The sequence below is a fragment of the Alosa pseudoharengus genome, unplaced genomic scaffold (genome assembly GCF_046254945.1).
Source record: "Alosa pseudoharengus isolate Yale_2024_CS ecotype anadromous, Long Island Sound unplaced genomic scaffold, YU_APseudo_1.1 YU_APseudo_1.1_scf_2, whole genome shotgun sequence".
In the NCBI taxonomy this organism is placed as follows: domain Eukaryota; kingdom Metazoa; phylum Chordata; class Actinopteri; order Clupeiformes; family Clupeidae; genus Alosa; species Alosa pseudoharengus.
The window spans coordinates 58,589,205-58,608,095 of NW_027468663.1; the positions used below are offsets into that span (position 1 = coordinate 58,589,205).

The 18,891-nt window shown below is 43.3% G+C and overlaps 1 protein-coding gene across 4 annotated transcripts in view; it reads left to right on the plus strand.

Annotated features, from left to right (window-relative positions):
• Positions 1 to 18,763, plus strand: part of LOC143134922 (tumor necrosis factor alpha-induced protein 2-like) — a 177,683-nt gene extending 158,920 nt beyond the window's left edge. For all 4 annotated transcript variants that reach the window (XM_076295646.1, XM_076295647.1, XM_076295648.1 and 1 more), the window contains 2 exons: positions 15,033 to 15,154; positions 16,742 to 18,763. In XM_076295646.1, the coding sequence (XP_076151761.1) occupies positions 15,033 to 15,154; positions 16,742 to 16,892 (273 nt within the window). In that variant the 3' untranslated portion in view covers positions 16,893 to 18,763. The remainder of the gene's footprint in view (positions 1 to 15,032; positions 15,155 to 16,741) is intronic.
• Positions 18,764 to 18,891: the final 128 nt, after the last annotated feature.

Genomic DNA, 18,891 nt, shown 5'->3' on the forward strand with positions numbered 1-18,891 from the left:
GACACAGAGAGAGAGGTAAACCGCAGCACTGGTGACATTGCCTCCCTACTTCAAGCCGGCTAACAACAGCGTCAGCAGTTCCAGCAGCAACAGCAACAGCTTCAGCAACAGCAACAGCAACAACTTGCAATGATCATTCAACTTCTCACCAACCTTTCTCCTCTGTCTGCTCCCACCGGCCCAGCCCCAGCCAGCCTGCTCACCAGCCCAGCTCCAGCCAGTCTGCCCACCAGCCCAGCTCCCGAGTCTTCTGCCCAGGCCACTGCCGCCGCGGCTGCCAGAGCCCCAGAACCCAAGATCGGCAATCCAGAGCGGTTCGGCGGCGACCCAACCCAGGTACGGGCGTTCCTGACGAGCTGTCGTGTCCAGTTTACCCTGCAACCCAGGACCTTTGCCACTGAACGGGCGAGGGTCGGTTACGTGATCACTCACCTGACGGGCCGAGCTCGACTCTGGGGAACGGCGGAGTTCGAGCGCCAGACCGCAGCATGTGCGACCTTCAACCGATTCGCAGAGGAGATGCTCAAGGTCTTCGATTTGGAATCCACAACAGCCGAGGCATCGCGGACCCTGATGAGTATTCGCCAAGGCAGAAGGACTATTGCGGATTCATCCATCGACTTTCGAACCGTGGCAAGTCGGAGCTCCTGGAACATGGAAGCATTGGTGGATGCCTTCCTCCACAGCCTGGCGGACTACATAAAGGACGAGCTGGTTTCCCATGATCAACCCCCCACTCTTGATGAAGCCATTGCTCTGGCTGTCCGCATCGACCGCAGGATCCAGGCCCGCCGTCGTGAGAGAGGGCGCCAGAGTCCGTCCACCAGCACACGGTGCATCCCAACTGCCCTTCTGTCCTCACCTGCCACACCATCTAGCCAGCCGGACCAGTCTGAACCGATGGAGATCGGCCGCGCCTCCCTAACCCCTGCAGAGCGCCAGCGACGCATCACCTCCAACTTGTGTCTGTACTGCGGTAGTGATGGTCATCGAGTCGCCACCTGTCTGGCAAAAGCCGGAGCTCACCAGATGTAGGAGGAATCCGGATGAGCTCAATGAACATTCAGCCCTCCATCAGCCGTAAACCCCTCATCCAAGTCTGTCTTCACCTGTCTGATTCCACCCACACCCTGGCAGCCCTGGTGGACTCTGGCGCAGAAGCAAACATTATTGACACAAAACTTGCTCGTCAGCTGGGCTTGGAAAGCCACCGCTTGTCCACTCCTGTTCCAGCCCGGGCCCTGGACGGTCACGTACTTGGCACAGTTACCAGCATCACAGCCCCTATCTCAATGATGGTGTCAGGAAACCACCAAGAGACCGTCCGCTTCCACCTGCTCAGCTCTCCAGGCCAACCCCTAATCCTGGGCTACCCTTGGCTCCGTCTCCACAATCCTCACCTCGATTGGGCCTCCGGAACTGTGAAAGAGTGGGGAAATGACTGCCACCTGACCTGTTTGCGTGCTGCCTCGCTGCCCCCCAGCTCAGTACCCCCCAGCACTACCCCCGACATATCTAATGTCCCTGAATGTTACCATGGCCTCCGAGAGGTGTTCAACAAGGCCAAAGCCACATCTCTGCCCCCACACCGTCCGTACGACTGTGCCATTGATCTCCTCCCATGGACTGCTCCACCCAAAGGTCACCTCTACTCACTATCTCCTCCTGAAAGAAAAGCTATGGAGGATTACATCAGGGACTCCCTGGCAGCTGGACTCATCCGCCCGTCTTCTTCCCCTGCTGGTGCCGGGTTCTTCTTTGTAGGAAAGAAAGACGGTTCTCTTCGCCCCTGCATTGATTATCGAGGTCTGAATGATGTTCACAGTGAAGAACCGGTACCCTCTGCCTTTACTCACCTCTGCTTTTGAGTTGCTCCAGGGATCCACAATTTTCACCACCTGGACCTTAGAAATGCTTACCACCTAGTGCGAGTAAGGGAGGGTGACGAGTGGAAGACTGCATTCAACACTCACAGCAGCCATTACGAGTACGCCCCAGCGGTATTTCAGGCTCTGGTGAATGATGTGTTGCGGGACATGCTGAATAAATTCGTCTTCGTGTACCAGGACGACATCTTGATCTTCTCCAGAACTCTGTCCGAACACACCCGTCATGTCCAGCTGGTTCTTCGACGGCTCCTGGAGAACTCTCTCTATGTAAAAGCGGAGAAATGTGAGTTCCATTCTCAGACTGTATCATTCCTGGGATACATCATCGCTGAAGGCAATATTCAGATTGACCCCGCAAAGGTCTCGGCAGTTACCTTCTGGCCAGTTCCGGGGAATAGGAAGAAGTTGCAGCAATTCCTCGGTTTTGCCAATTTCTACAGGAGATTCATCCGGAACTACAGCTCCGTCGCCGCTCCCCTCACAGCTCTGACCAGCATCAAACACCTCTTTTTCTGGACCCCAGAGGCCAACACAGCCTTTCATGTCCTCAAGGCCCGGTTCACCACTGCCCCCATCCTCCAGATGCCGGATGCAGACCGGCAGTTCGTCGTCGAGGTGGATGCCTCAGACGTGGGAGTCGGGGCCATACTCTCTCAACGGGCAGAGGAGGACAACAAGTTGCACCCTTGTACATTTTTCTCTCGCCGGCTTTCACCTGCATAGCGCAATTATGATGTTGGAAACCGTGAGCTGATAGCTGTCAAGCTTGCCCTGGAAGAGTGGCGTCACTGGCTGGAGGGGTCCACAGTTCTGTTCCTGGTCTGGACCGATCACAAAAACCTCGAATACATCCGCAATGCCAAACGTCTTAACCCCAGACAGTCCCGCTGGGCCTTTTTTTTCACCAGATTCAACTTCACCCTGTCATACCGCCCAGGTTCTCGGAACACCAAGCCGGACGCTCTCTCCCGTCAGTTTCAGAAGGATGACGCTCCTTCCCAGGAACCTGCATCAATTCTGCCCGATCCCTGCATCGTAGCTGCCCTGACCTGGGATATTGAGGAGGAGGTTCAAGAGGCCCTCCGTGACCATCCCAGTCCCAGTGCATGCCCAGACGTCTTCTCTTCGTCCCAGAGAATTTGAGGTCCCGGGTCATACAGTGGGGACACAACTCCTGCCTTGCCTGCCACCCGGGCTCCGCCCGCACCTGCCATCTTCGCCCGCAACCCCCGGAACCCCCCGGAACCCCTGAAACCCCCGTAACCCCCAACCCTTAAATAAACCTTCTAACGTGACGCTTTTGTGGTCCTCGTCCTGTTTGGTGTCTGACACTTCCGCCTTGTAAAAGCAGGTGTTAATCCAAATTGCAGTTCAACGCGTCAATAAGAGAACCTTTCAAAGACAACAGAATCACTATTTAGAACACCAGTTTTTGTGGTGAAAGTATTTGTACTACCAAAAGCAACCTTAACTTTCGTTGGCCTTTCGAATGTCTTACTTTCACTTTCACGTCATTCACTTAAACTTTCCTACTTACTAGATTTGACCAATCTTCCATAGCCTACGTGCACAAGTATTTCGAATAGAACTACTGATCTTCATTATCTCCCTGCTTGTTTACATCTTCTCATGTATGGTATTATTTCATGATCGCTAAACGTTTGATTCTTTTTTATGTTCTCATCAGTTAACTTCATTCAACTGCGCTTGTATGCAGGGTTCCCACACTTTGGTGAACATCAAATTCAAGGACCTTTCAAGGACTTTCCAGGACCAATTTCCTCAAATTCAAGGACCACACGTGGCAGCATTTACCTACTGTGACCGCTGAATAGGTTATCATATTTTAATACCATGCAAATTCAATAAAAGACTAAACGGCATAGAAGTTGTTGGGTCAGAAGCAATGCAAGAAAGTGGACTTAATTTATAGCCTACATTGATATTGATCATATTCATAGCCACAGTACATGGCTTTGCCATACTACATACATATAAGATGTACATTAGCCTACCGTTTCATGGAATTTTATGGAAAAAAGTGCAGCATTGAGATGTTCAGAATTATATCAATTTGATTAAGCTAGTTTTTGACTTTTGTTTAAAGTGCCACGGTTGCCAGAAAGCTGCTCAGAGATATATTTAAACCATTCTCAGGCTTTTGTTACCTTTGTTAAAGACACAATTTCAGTGCATTTTTTTACACTCAGTAACTATGCATGTGACAAACTTGCCTAGTATCCTTAACAAGTAAAACTGACAAAGAACCCATACTCTACCATATCTTGGTATTGCACATAACATTCTACTATATAAAACAGAAGCAACAAATACTAAACCAATTAAATTGAAAAAGGAATAAATAATAAAAAAAAAACTTGTTCAGTTCATTGAACATATTTAGCGTGACATTGTAAACAGCAATAACACACAACATGTGTTGAGAAACATTGCCCATAAAAAGGTACAAAACATTATATCATGTGTGTACCATAAGGACATTATACCATAAGAACACTAAATAATAAACCATAAGGACACTAAATGAAATAAATTACAAATAATGTAATAAACTGTTACATTCTTTTCAGACATTCAATCTAAACACAATGTGTAAACGGGAGCATGTAAAATTAAACACGCTTGTAAACTCCTGTATGTTTCTTAAAAACAAACAAACAAAAAAAACACACTATATTACATAAAGGTATTTATGTCAGCAGGTTATTTCAAAGTTTTTAGATCATTCAGCAGACTTACATTAAGTATAAATGAGAGCATGTTTTTAAAACACGCTTGTAAGCAAAAAATACCACTATATTTTACTCCTGTATGTTTCTTACATAAAGTGTATACATGCACATACAAATTACATAAAGGCATATTGTACTCCAGTAAAATATAAAAGCATTTGTCAAGAAGTTTTCAGAACAATTAGTAGACCTACATTCAGTGTAAATGTGCGCATGTAACATTGAACACGCCTGTAAACTCACAAACCAAAACAAAAAAAAACCACTATATTTTACTCTAGTATGCTTTTTTTTTTAAAAAAAAGAAAGAAAACACCTTTCCCATATGGTACGAAACATTAGACCAGGGTAGCTTGTGACAAATCACCACTTTTGGTTTTTTGAGTCCTTCATTTGCTTTTCAGTTCATTTAGTTTCTCATCAAGCAGTTTTTCTATTTCAGCCACTGCCTCCTTTTTTTCCCTTGTTCCTTTTCGCAAACTGTTTGACTTGGCAATAAGGGTAAGTTTGCCTGTTTTCTCTGCCTCAAGTGCTAGTTTATCGGCACTTGTCTCAAGAGCAGCCATATCTTCTTCAAGTCTTTTTTTCTTGTTTTTCAGGTCATCAATTTCATCTAGGGCATGCTTTCTCTTTTTGCTTTTCTCTTCTTCGGCTTTTTGCTTTTGCACATCTTCCAGGTGAAAGACATATCGCTGTCTTGCGGCACCAACACTCACTAAGAGTGGCCTGTCTATTACGACATTATGGAGGCCACCTACCGACCTCAGATGCTCTAGTATGCACCTCAGTGCAACATAGGACTCCCCTGCCAAGTTCTCAACTTCAATCTGGTGGTTGATCGAGAATCCTCGTTCTACAGAAGCTTGCCCGTGCGAAATCAGGAGGAGTTGGCGGCAAAGCTTCCATAGCTTACAGTAGGGCTCCTGTTTTGACATCATGTGTCCAGCCTGTCTCTGTATGGGTTGAAATTCGAGAAAACAGAGCACTGAGGCTGGGCAACTTCATCAAGGAACTGACTGTACAGGCGCATCAGTCAAGTCAAGTCAAGTCAAGTTTATTTATATAGCGCATTTCATACACAGAGGTCATTCAATGTGCTTTACATAAACAAAACCAAACAATAATAACAAATAAAAAGCATAGAAAGGCAATATAGTCAAAGAATAGTTAAAAGGTAAAGATCATAATAAAAAGAAAACATAAAACACAAGGTAAAATAATTTAAAAATAAAGGATAATTAGTAAGCAAAAAACAAAGGCAAAAGTAGTAAAAAAAAAGTAATAAAAGATAAAGTAGAATAATTATCAAGGCAGATTCAGAATTTGTAACTCGGCACAGTTAGCAGAAAGCATCTGAGAACAGTTTGGTCTTAAGTCTAGATTTAAAACTGGCTACAGTTGGGGCCTTTTTGATGTCATCCGAAAGTTGATTCCACAGCTGAGCCGCATAGCAGCTAAAAGCTGCTTCACCATGTTTAGTTCTAACAGTAGGTTTTACTAGCAGGTTTTTCACCTGGGACCTGAGAGGACGCGAAGGTGTGTACTGCTGAAGCATGTCTGACAGGTATTTAGGTCCTGCTTCATTTACTGATTTATAAACAAGCAATAGAGCTTTAAAGTCAATTCTGTGACTTACTGGAAGCCAGTGCAAGGACTTAAGAATTGGAGTAATGTGGTCAGTTCTTTTAGTTTTTGTTAGAATCCTAGCTGCTGCATTTTGTATCATCTGAAGCTGTTTAATAGTCTTTTTAGGAAGGCCTGTGAACAGTCCATTGCAGTAATCAACCCTGCTGGAGATAAATGCATGAATGAGTTTTTCTAAGTCATATTTTGACATCAGCCCTCTGAGTCTGGCAATATTTTTGAGGTGGTAAAAAGCTGATTTAGTTGTCGCTTTCATGTGGCTGTTGAAATTTAGATCACTGTCAATTAATACACCAAGATTTTTAACTGTATCCTTTGCCTTCAACACTTTTGTGTCAAGGAGACTGGCAACCCTAAGTCTTTCCTCCTTTTTACCAAATATAATTACTTCAGTTTTTTCTTTGTTCAGCTGAAGAAAATTTTGAGACATCCAGGTGTTGATTTGTTCTATACACTGACACATAGATTCAAGAGGACCATAGTCGTTTGGTGACAGAGCTAAGTAAATTTGTGTGTCATCTGCATAGCTATGATATGAAATCAAGTTATTTTGGATGATTTGTCCAAGTGGGAGCATATAGAGGTTGAATAATAGTGGCCCTAAGATCGACCCCTGGGGAACACCACAGGTCAAGGACGTTGGTGTTGAGGTACAGTTTCCAATGGCAACAAAGAAGCTCCTTTCTTGTAGATATGATTTTAGCCAGCTGATAACTATGCCTGTAAATCCAACCCAGTTTTCTAGTCTGTGTAGTAAAATATTGTGATCAACAGTGTCAAATGCTGCACTAAGGTCCAGTAGCACTAGGACTGATGTTTTACCTGAATCTGTGTTTAGGCGTATGTCATTGGAAACTTTAATGAGAGCTGTTTCAGTGCTGTGATTTGCCCGAAAACCAGACTGAAAGTAATCAAAATACCCATTTGATGTTAGGAAGGTGGTTAATTGATTAAAGACTACTTTTTCAATAATTTTGCCAATAAAAGGTAGATTGGATATGGGCCTGTAATTGTTTATCATGGAGGCATCCAGGTTATTCTTCTTGAGAAGTGGCTTTACAACAGCTGTTTTCAGTGACTTAGGAAAAGTGCCAGACAGCAGTGATACATTTACAATTTGAAGGACATCCGCCGCTATGAGATGAAAAACAGTTTTGAAGAAATTGGTAAGCAGAGTGTCTAAGACACATGTGGAAGAGCTGAGATTCTGTACCGTTTTTTTTTAAGTGTTTCGTAGTCTATCAAGCTGAACTCTGACATAAAGTTTAGTTTCCCTCTGTTTGTTGCTGGAAGTTCAGGTTGTTAAATTTGTAATTGAGCAGATATGTTGAGTCTGATTTTGTCAATTTTACCTTTAAAAAAAGATGAAAACTCATTGCATTTATTAGTTGAGAGAAGTTCAGGTGCTAATTGTGAGGGGGGATTTGTTAATTTATCAACAGTTGAAAATAGAATACGAGTGTTATTTGAACTTCTATTGATAATGTTAGAAAAAAAGGACTGTCTTGCTTTGAATATTTCAGAGTTATATGTGCGGAGCATCTCTTTATGGATTTCATAGTGGATCTGAAGTTTGTATTTACGCCATTTTCTTTCAGTCTTCCTACTACACTCTCTTTTTAGAAGTTTAACTGCTGGATTTTGCCTCCATGGTGCTTTCTGTTTGTCCTTAACTTTCTTGAATTGTAATGGAGCAATGTCATCCATAATGTTTGCCATTTTTGTATTAAAGTGATCAAATAAGTCTTCTACAGAGTCTGACAGTCAGTGTTGTAATGTAACGGAGTACAAATACTTCGTTACTGTACTTAAGTAGAAATTTCACGTATCTGTACTTTACTTCGCTATTTAAATTTGTCAACTTCCACTTTTACTCCACTACATTTCCTAGATAAAATGTATACTTTTACTCCGTTATATTTCCACTAAGCATCTTCGTTACTCGTTACTAAAACATAAAATTAGAAAAAATGTGTGCGACTGCAATAAGGGAGGTTTGGCGAATCACTGCTCCTAGATTGCATTACGCACGCTCCGCGTCTATTTCAGCTCTTGTTTGTTGCTAAAGGAGGAGGACCGCCATGGAAGCACGAGCACCTACTGGAGGACCTCCCGTTATCATAGATGACCACCCCGACGATAGTGGTGAACTCGGTGAACAGGGTAGTGGTAAATATAACGTCATACACCCGTGGCCATATTTGCAAGAAATGTTTCTGTACATCGGCTACCTGCCCTAGCGGCCTGTGAAAGGCTATTTATCCATAGCATCGCAGGAGTTGTCTTCAGTCCAAGAAGAGTAAGACTGAATCAGGCCTGGGGTGGGTAATCGGGAGAATTCCCAGTGGGCTGCTTCACTTTTGGCCCGGTCGAGGAAACAAATATTGACATTTGTCACGTTAGTCTATATTTTTTCTTAAAGTAGGACACGTTCCGCATTCTGTGCATGACACCAATGCAATGCCTCTGCATGGGTTGTAGCCTACGTGAGGGAGTTCTCCCCTCCCAAAAAGAGTTGGTTGGATCCATATAGTCTTTTCCAAAAAGTTTTCTCAGATACGGATAACCAAGCCGGCCCTACAGTAGACACAAGCGTCAGGAAGGATGGAGGGTAGAAAGAGGCCAGGAGAGAGATCAACCAGTCGACCACTGAAAATGATGAGCCCGAAATTAGAAGTTATTTATTGTTCATTTCAGAGAATTGTGCCTAAAAAGTCCTAGAAAAGAATGTGATTTGATGAGTGAGATTAAGAAGATATGGGAACCCTGAATATGCTTTATGCTTTACTATAAGAAAGCCAAAATAAAGTTTACAATAAAAGTTCAAAATAAAACCGCTTACTTTTTACTTTTACTTCAAATACTTAAGTACATTAAATATCAGAAAATTACTTTTGATACTTAAAGGAACACGCCACCCAAAATCAGTAGTAATATATGTTCTTACCTTAACTTTCACGAGTTGAGTCATACCTCTCCCGCGCCGGTAGGTGCACTCAAACGCTCTGTCGCGCGGCGAGAATGTGTTAGCATGTTGCTATGCTAGCGGGCTCTGCCGTGGCCGTAGAGAGAGGAACATAGCAGTAATCAAACACCTCCATTTTTTCCCTACTTAAATACAGTTGCACGAGTAGTTGATAAAAATGTGTACGTCACACAACATGAAACGTGGCGATTTTCCAAGCGAATAAACAGGAGAACTACAATGTGTGGCGCAATAGCACTTGGGAGTACTTCGACCTAGCGTGGTAATATTATTAACACCTAATTGTAGATCGATCCTATCCACCACAGAGTTTAGAATCCATGCTGGATCGACCCTCAGCCTCTCCCTCCCCTCTGAGCGAGAGAGAGGCACACACACTAGAGATGCGCTGATGGGCTATTATTTCAACCATAACTGCATAGCAAAACTTATCATCCATCAGCCATCCATCAGCACCAAAGTTTGTTGACCAATTTTCAAAACTGCACCCGCCCACCATCCGTTGGTTGTTTTAATGTAGGCTATATGGGTGATGCAGCGCTGCTGACGTGAGGCTAGAAAGCCCTTGCCTGTTCTAGAAAGACTGATCTAATGCAGCAAATATATTAAAAGGCTGAAGTCATACATTGGCTAGGCCTATCCCCAGAATATCAGCAGCAAACTCAGTCTCTGTCGCGCAAAACAGTCTCCAAATAAAACGCACATCGGCCTGTTGCCTATTCTGCCATGCAGCTTGTGACAATATATCGTCCAAAATGCTTGATTGCATTGCATTCTCCACATTTTTAGCTAAATTTTCATGTACCACATCAGCATTTTTGTTCAGTGAATCTTTTGTAAATTGCTTTACAATTACCGTCGGGCCCTTGTCCTTGGTGGGATGTTGATGGGTATACAGTTGAAGGTCTTGGTCTACCAACAAGGTGGGATGTTGATGGGTATACAGTTGAAGGTCTTGGGCTACTAACAAGTTGCAGGGCTACTGGCAGCAGTCCTTCCATTCTTGCAGGGAAAATCATGTGCTGGGGTGGGGATGGTGATGGGTATACAGGGGGGTTTGGGTGGCCTGGGGAGTTTGATTGGGTGGGGACGTGATTGGGTGTAGGTTGTGATGGGAAATCAAGGAAGATGGGGTTGAATATTGGTTCAGAGTCTCCATCTGCCTGCTGAGGCCCTGGGGAGTTTGTTGCAGACGCTCCGCTTTCAGCATGTATTCCAGTAGTGTATTCCAAGTTGTTGTGTCTTTGTGGTGACAAGGAGTCGACGGAGATGGGTACTGGTGTTACATGACCCTTCCTTTCTGATAGCCCCTCAGCAGCTTTGATAGGTGCTATCTCCTCATGCTCATCGCATCCATTTGTTTGCTGAGATTCCATGGAGTTTGACGCCAGTGATTGACTTTGAGTCATTTTAGCAGCACCCATCTTATCTTGTCCAGTGGACATGGCTGGGCATTGTTGAGCTGGTTGTTTATGTTTCTCCAAGGTCTGCATTTCAGTGGAGGCTACCGGGTGATTACCAGAGGGCCCCACAGCAGGGGGGGTTGGGCATATCTCTGTTTCAGCCTGTGCAGAGTGTTTTGGTTTAGCTGAGATGTTGATGTCATCCGCTTGTTCCGTCTGTATGGCCACTGAGCGCTTATCAGAGGCTCGGCTCAAGGTTGGCAGAAAAAATGTTGGGTGCAGGAGAGAGAGGTGATAGTATTCGGTTAAGATTTTGGCCCCAGTCCAACTCAGCTCTGTGCTATTTGGTCTGAAGTATTCCCTGCGATTCCAAAAAAGGTTAAAATTGTCAATAAATTCATTCCAACTGAAAAGCATGTTTTTGCGAGCCAGGTGTTTAAACTGAATAGTCTGGAAAATACAAAGCTTCCCTCTGCTGGGAGTGGGCCACTGATGAAAATTTGTATTCCAAGCTCATATAGGGCTGAGAAAAGTTCCTTGAAATCTTCTTTGACATACAGCTGTTCTCTGTAGATGTCATTTGCTCCAACATGCACAATGATGCGCTTGATAGTTGCATATTTCGACACCAGTTCTGCAAGCTTGTTTTTTGTGTCAGACACGGAAGCATTTGGAAAACAACATACAATCATCCTTTCCCCATTTATATGTCTCACAGCAGAGTCGCCTAGAACAAGGGTTGTGGGATGAATAGGTGTCGAGTGCTGCTTCTTGTCTGTGCCCATCTTTCTATTGTTGTGGTTTGATCGCTGCCTGCTTTGGGTCTGTTCCCTGGGAAATTCCTCTGTCACGTCCCGGAGGCATTCAAATCTGTTCCATAGTGTTAGGGGCTGTGGGCTTCCCTTAGAGCCACAAGCCCTGTAATAGTTTGCTGATCTGTCTGAATTTCTGATACGAGGCCTGAAGTTAACATCTGAATTTACTGGTGTTGAGGTAATTACAGTTCTTGTATTACGTTTTTTGTTTTTTGGTCTGGCACCTTGCCTGTGCCAAGGCTCTGTACTCACATTTCCCTTTGTGAGGTCGATGCATTCATCTGCTCTATTAGCAGTGATATTAGACTGCTGGGTTACATTTCCCTTTGTGAGGTCGATGCATTCATCTGCTCTATTAGCAGTGACATTAGACTGCTGGGTTACATTTCCCTTTGTGAGGTCGATGCATTCATCTGCTCTATTAGCAGTGACATTAGACTGCTGGGTTACATTCCCTTTGTGAGGTCGATGCATTCATCTGCTCTATTAGCAGTGATATTAGACTGCTGGGTTACATTTCCCTTTGTGAGGTCAATGCATTCATCTGCTCTATTAGCAGTGACATTAGACTGCTGGGTTACATTCTCTGCATTTCCAGTAGTTGCTGTACTCACTTCATGAGATGCCTCTCGTAGTTCATCTGTCGTTGATGGAAGGTCATCAATCTTTGATTCCAAAGTAGAAATCCTCTGTTCTAGCTCAGTACATTTTCGGCATGATCTCCTGGGTCTCTGGCCGGAGGAGCGCATTTTGTTTTAATCCAACTTCAAGGTGAATTGCCGTTCAGTTTTTGCTCGTTGACTTGGCTGGCTCATTTAAAGTAAAAAACTAACCACTAAAGTTTCAGATCTAAATGTACTGGTTTCACTGTCTTTGCTAAACTAGCTTGTAAATGAAATAAAAGAATGAAAAAGAATGAAAATTGCTAAAAGGATAGTTGAAGCAGGAGCAGTGTGAAATGCGTACTACTCGCTTGAGTAGGAGGAGGAGATCAGGTCATCACAGTCATCTTCTTTAACACGGTGGACGTGTACAAGGTTATTCAATGCCTTCTTAAATTTTGACCTGCTTGCATTTGCATTGTCACCTGCCATGTTCCTGGGGTCCAAGAATGAAAGTTGAGACACAAGGGGATATTTCAGGGGGGACTTCTCACTAAGCTCATTTCTGAAGAGTAGTGAAGTTTTCTGGCTGATAGCTTTCGTTGTACACAACTCCCTCACAATCCTCCCAGCAACAAAGCCTATGTCGACTTTTGAGGCATCAACATGGCAGGAAGAATCATTGACCTCAATGTCGAGGAGTTTTTTAGGAGTTGTTGCCTCCTGCAGTATTTCAGATTTAATAAATCTGGACATCAGGCTCTACAGTACCTTGTACAGGTCTTCCACAGGCAAAAGTCTTCGCAATTTCGCTGTCTGGGAACATGGCTTGAAACAGGATACCTAAAAGTGAAAGACTAGAAGGAGACTGCAACTACATACTTTTAATTCTGATGATGTGTTGCATATGACTGCACCACCATGCCACTGGGTAAGACATGAGATGTTACAAAAAGCATCTTGAGAAATACAGAAATCAAAAATATGCACCTGTCTTTTCACTAGAATTAAATGAGTAGTGCGACTCCATCATTTTCAGACACCACAATGCCTCAGCTCTAAATGTGTCCTCTCTGGAAACTCCAGTGATGGCCGTCTGTCTGGAGGTGGTTGCAATAGCGGAGGCATTGGTGATTGTAAGAGGTAAAGTGCATTGGGAGGGAGTCACTCTCTCAAAATAGCTGACCATAGTAGGAGCTGTGCAATAACAAAGACAATGTAAACAAATAGACTGTTATTTGACAATAGCATAATAATACTCACACCTGAGGTTATGGGTTAAGGGTTATGCCACCAATGCCCCCCCTTCGACCATAGCACTTGTAGCTCCAGCCTAGCATTGGTCAATGATTCAAATTGTACTACTTGATTTGGACACATGGTGGGACTATTTTCAGATGTGGTAGCACATTTAATCTAATCTAATTCAATGACTTATTCTGGGCTGGAGTTAGAAATTTCTAGGCAGAGCCAGTTTTTCGCATATACAGATGTGATGGTGGTTAAATGCTGATCTCTAGTGGTGACATAGGTGGAACTGCTTGGCTCTCATAGTTTTGGAGATTGAGTAGTAAACTCTATGTAAACAGTACTTAGACGTCATTAATTATTCATGCTTCAGTGAACGTTCCACGTCTTCGCGTTCTTAGAGTGAAAACCACAACGCACGACTCACGAGGGTTACACACACACACCTGAGTAGGATAACTGGCTAATCATTTCTAAGACAACATAAACGAGGGTCACACACACACCTGAGTAGGATAACTGGCTAATCATTTCTAAGACAACATAAACGGCCGAGACGTGTCGAGAACCAAGAGCTAGGCAGCTACTGGACATGTAGGGAAACCTAAAATCATTCACGTTAGCGCCACACAAATGTTAGATAGAAGTAAAGAAATTACCTACCTGTTTTCAGTTTCAGAAGCGCCTTTTTGTGGTGAGCTCCTGCGGCTGGACAAGGCAGATTCACCCTCAACTTTGATGGATTTGAGGCACCTCGCAGAATGTTGGTCATTTGGGTCCTTTGATAACCAATCAGCATAACATTCCTTGGCAAACCAAACATCTTGGAATTGACATTTTCCAGGCATGACATTACGCGACGACTTGCAACTCTCCTCTGACTCAACGTGAATGTAGCCTATTGGACGCACGTAGGCCTAAACCGTAGCCTACCAACGAACAAAGAAGAGCGAACGTACTTTTGCAAATTAAAAGTCTGTGGAATCAACATAATTTTAAAAGATCGTGTGGTAGTAAAATAATGACACATGAGTCGTCATCCGTGTGAAATTTCAAACCCACAAAAAAATTCAAGGACTTTCAAGGACAAGGTGTTTTTTTGGCTGTTTTCAAGAACTTTCAAGGGCCTTGAATTTATTTTTTCAGATTCACAAACTTTCAAGGATTTCAAGGACCCGTGGGAACCCTTAGCCTGACGTAGTCATACTCAATTCTAGTCAGTCCTCAAACGTTGTGGGCGGGACTAAGTTCGGAATGGCACCCAGGCTAGGGAACCCTGTGTATGTAGGCGCTGCCATTCAGTTGTGGACGTTCGTAAATTGCGTTTATGGGCGGAGAAAGGCGCAGTTTACACTAAGGATTAAACGATTGATAAATACGACCGAAACTTGGGTCTGACAGCGTTCGCAATTCTACGTACATCTGGCCCTCAGTTAGCTAGCTGGTAGGATAGTTAGTTAGTTAGTTAGCTAGCTGGTAGGGTAGGATAGTTAGTTAGTTAGCTAGCGAGAGTAACTTTTTCAGGGTAAGTGCTTCTAAAGACTCTAAATGAAACATTCAAGAAATTATTTTTGTGTGTATGTGTGTGTGTGTATGTGTTTGTGTTTGTGTACGTGTGTGTGTGTGTGTGTGTGTGTATGTGTGTGTGTGTGTGTGTGTGTGTGTGTGTGTATGTGTGTGTGTGTGTGGCAGGGTTCTACAGTAGGCTGGATTAGCAGGATCCTGCCTGAACTAGCAGAGCTGCTGAAGATTCAAGATCCCGACACCATCCACCTGCAACTCCTCACCCTGACCAGAGAACTACCTGATATCAGGTAACACACACACACACACACACACACATCCACCTGCAACTCCTCACCCTGACCAGAGAACTACCTGATATCAGGTAACACACACACACACACACACACACACACACATCCACCTGCAACTCCTCACCCTAACCAGAGAACTACCTGATATCAGGTAACACACACACACACACACACACATCCACCTGCAACTCCTCACCCTAACCAGAGAACTACCTGATATCAGGTAACACACACACACACACACACACATCCACCTGCAACTCCTCACCCTAACCAGTGAACTGCCTGATAACTATCTAATATGCCCTACACTTACAAATCTAATCTACAGGTATGGATCGGTTTTCACAGCTACAAATCATCCTACAGTTAAAAATATTTTACCATTACAAAAATATTCTACAATTACAAATCAATATTCTACGCAAAAAAGTTGTCCTACAATTACAAATCTTTTCTGCAAGATTCCTGATTGGCTAGCCAAACCTGAGCATCGCCATTGGCTATTCAACAGGAAGTGCCAGAACAGTCTCAAAAGTACTTGTACTTGCAGAAAATGTACTTGTGTGAGAGATTCGTAATTGCAGAATAGCTTCGTAATTGAAAGACAGCAACTGTGGAAGGTTTAGTACCTGTGGAATGTATTTGCAAGTGAAGGACATATGAGTAATAGTTAAAATGGTTTAAAGGAACCATATGTAAGATTGTGGCCTAAACTGGTACTGCAATCACTTTCAAATTACTGTAGAGCGGTGTATCCCCTCCCCCTCCCCTCTAACTCGAGAACACTACTGACTTTGTGATTAGTAGATAGGTAGAGGGTGGCGCATCAGGCCAAAACACAACATGACATGACAAAACACAACATCAACATCAGTTGAGGGCTGCAACTTCACTTTTTAAATGACAATATCCTGGCCGGACTACTGTTGTCAGTGATATAAGTATTTGAAATGAACATGATCATATGTGAACATATGTCTACTGACATATCAGGACCATTTTATGATTAATTGAAATACATTTCTTACATACGGTTCCTTTAAAATCGTTCGTGTTATTTTCTTGTTAAATCACAAATCAATTTTACAGTTACAAATCTTGATGCACACACACACAATACATATGAGACACTTCTCATCCCTTAGGTGGTGCAAAAGTCAGTGCACCTGCAGAAAAGATTTGTAACTGTAGGACAGCTTTTTGTGCGTAGAATATTGATTTGTAATTGTAGAATATATTTGTAATGGTAAAATATTTTTAACTGTAGGATGATTTGTAGCTGTAAAACTGATCCGTAACCGTAGACTAGATTTGTGTAGGGTATATTTGTAATATTGACAATTACTTGTACAGATCATTTTTACAGTTACAAATAATTTCTACAGTTTCAAAACGTGATACACACATACAAAACATTTGAGTCTAATATTCTTCCATATGTGTGTACCTCTGTGTGTGTCTGTGTTTTGCCTGTGTGTGTGTATGGTGTGTGTGTGTGGTGTGTGTGTATGGTGTGTGCGTGTATGGTGTGTATGGTGTGTATATGGTGTGTGTATGGTGTGTGTGTGTGTGTGTGTGTAGTTTCGGTCATGTCTCTGTTCTCCTGCAGCTGCGGTGTGGCCTGTCGGATAGAGACTGTAAGAAGATCAAGAAGACCTTCACTGAACTGAGTGCACAGGACACACACACACACTCACACACACGCCAGTTTTTCAGCAAAGTCAAACTTTAATGAGTTCATACACACATACACACTAGGCTGACCGCACATCCCGAAAAATTCAGGACTGTCCCGAAATCCAAGCAGCTGTCCCGATTCCCGAATCCTGCCCTAATTATAGTATCGAGTAGTTATCGGCTGATAGAACATTAATTATGCTAGAGCAGCGTATCAAGTAGTTATCGGCTGATAGAACATTAATTATGCTAGAGGATCGAGTAGTTATCGGCTGATAGAACATTAATTATGCTAGAGTATCGAGTAGTTATCGGCCGATAGAACATTCATTATGCTAGAACAGCGTGGCTGATAGAACATTAATTATGCTACAGCAGAGTATCGAGTATTGAGTAGTTATCGGCTAATGGAACATTAATTATGCTAGAGTATTGAGTATCGAGTAGTTATTGGCTGATAGAACATTAATTATGCTAGAGTATTGAGTATCGAGTAGTTATTGGCTGATAGAACATTAATTATGCTAATACATTAAAAACTGTTTGTGGTGGTTGAGTCGTCCTGCAGCAGCTCCTGTCACCTGCTGATTGGCTGCAGCAGTCCAAATTGATTACCCTGCGTGCTGCTCATTGGCTGATTGATTAGCCTGTGCGTTGCTGATTGGCTGCAGCAGTCCAAATTGATTAGCTTGCTGATTGATAATGACCTCATTTTCATTCATTGTTGACTCAGACTGGTGTCCCGGGACCTGGGGCCTATTGCACAAAAGCAGAATTAAGACATCCAGGATAAGTTACTGAGCTGCGCTCAATGAATCCAAAACAAGAGCGTACAGGCTTAATTGGTTGCACAACGAGCAAGCCAGGATGAGCAGACACGGATTCATCAAGCCAGGTGAAACCTGGATAAGTGCGCGCTCACGGCTCCCTCAAATAGACCCCGCCACCGATCACAGATTCACTATGGCAACTAGAGCGGCTTCATTGCTTCTTCTACGGTGTGAAGTAGGTAGCGATAGCCTTTTCACCACATCAACAAACAGCAACACCTCTGTTTAGGAGAATATTGCAACTAGTTCCGCGACCACCACGCGCAAAATGGTTAGGCACTCCCGTGACGTCACATTGTCGCATGACAGGTCGTATGTAAAAGTTAATTAATGATCACAAACATTTAAATAATGACCGGGGTCTAGGTATATGTGATGACAATGTGTAGTGGGCAGTGGAATAACTATTGGTTTCCATTTGTGATGACTGCTGACTGAGATAAGGGATGAGATTAAATAGATCCTGGAACTTAGCCTGGTCTGGAGCAGGCTAGCTCCACAGAATAAATAGCCATGGTAACTTATACCATAACATATCCTGCTGCCCCCTATCCCGCTTTTGTGCAACTGGATCACGGATAAATTGAGCCAGGATAACCAAGATATCCCGGCTTAATCCCTTATCCTAGTTTTGTGCAATAGGCCTCTGATGAACACGCTGCTAATAAACACAAACGTTTCTGTACACACACACACACACAAACACATACTCGACGTCTCTGCAGGTCCCAGGAGCGATGACTTATGTTGCTGATGTTTAGGTTACACATAGCTACAACAGCACAATCATTGTGTTTTCCTAATGACTGACAGTTTAATCTATTGTCAATTTAGTTAATTAATTTTGCCATAAAGTAGGCCTATTAGTGTAAAGTAGGCCTATTAGCGTAATTTTGCCATAAAGTAGACCTATTAGTGTAAAGTAGGGCTATTAGCGTAATTTTATGGAAAGGCCTGTTTGCACACACTGTTACAGCGCAGTCATTGTTTTTCATAATGACATTTGAGGGTTTTTTTTGTTTTGTTAATATTTTCTGGTTTTCTCAATGACAGACCTTCCTGAATAAAAATAATTTTGGTGCAGGTTTGAAATTCATGTATCGTATATGTGTGATGCATCTATATATTAATATGTTTGTTTTCTATTGTGTTTTGGCATCTCATGGCCCACACACTCGTCAACAGTTGCGGCTGTCTGACAGCATGTGACTGTCACTATGGTGA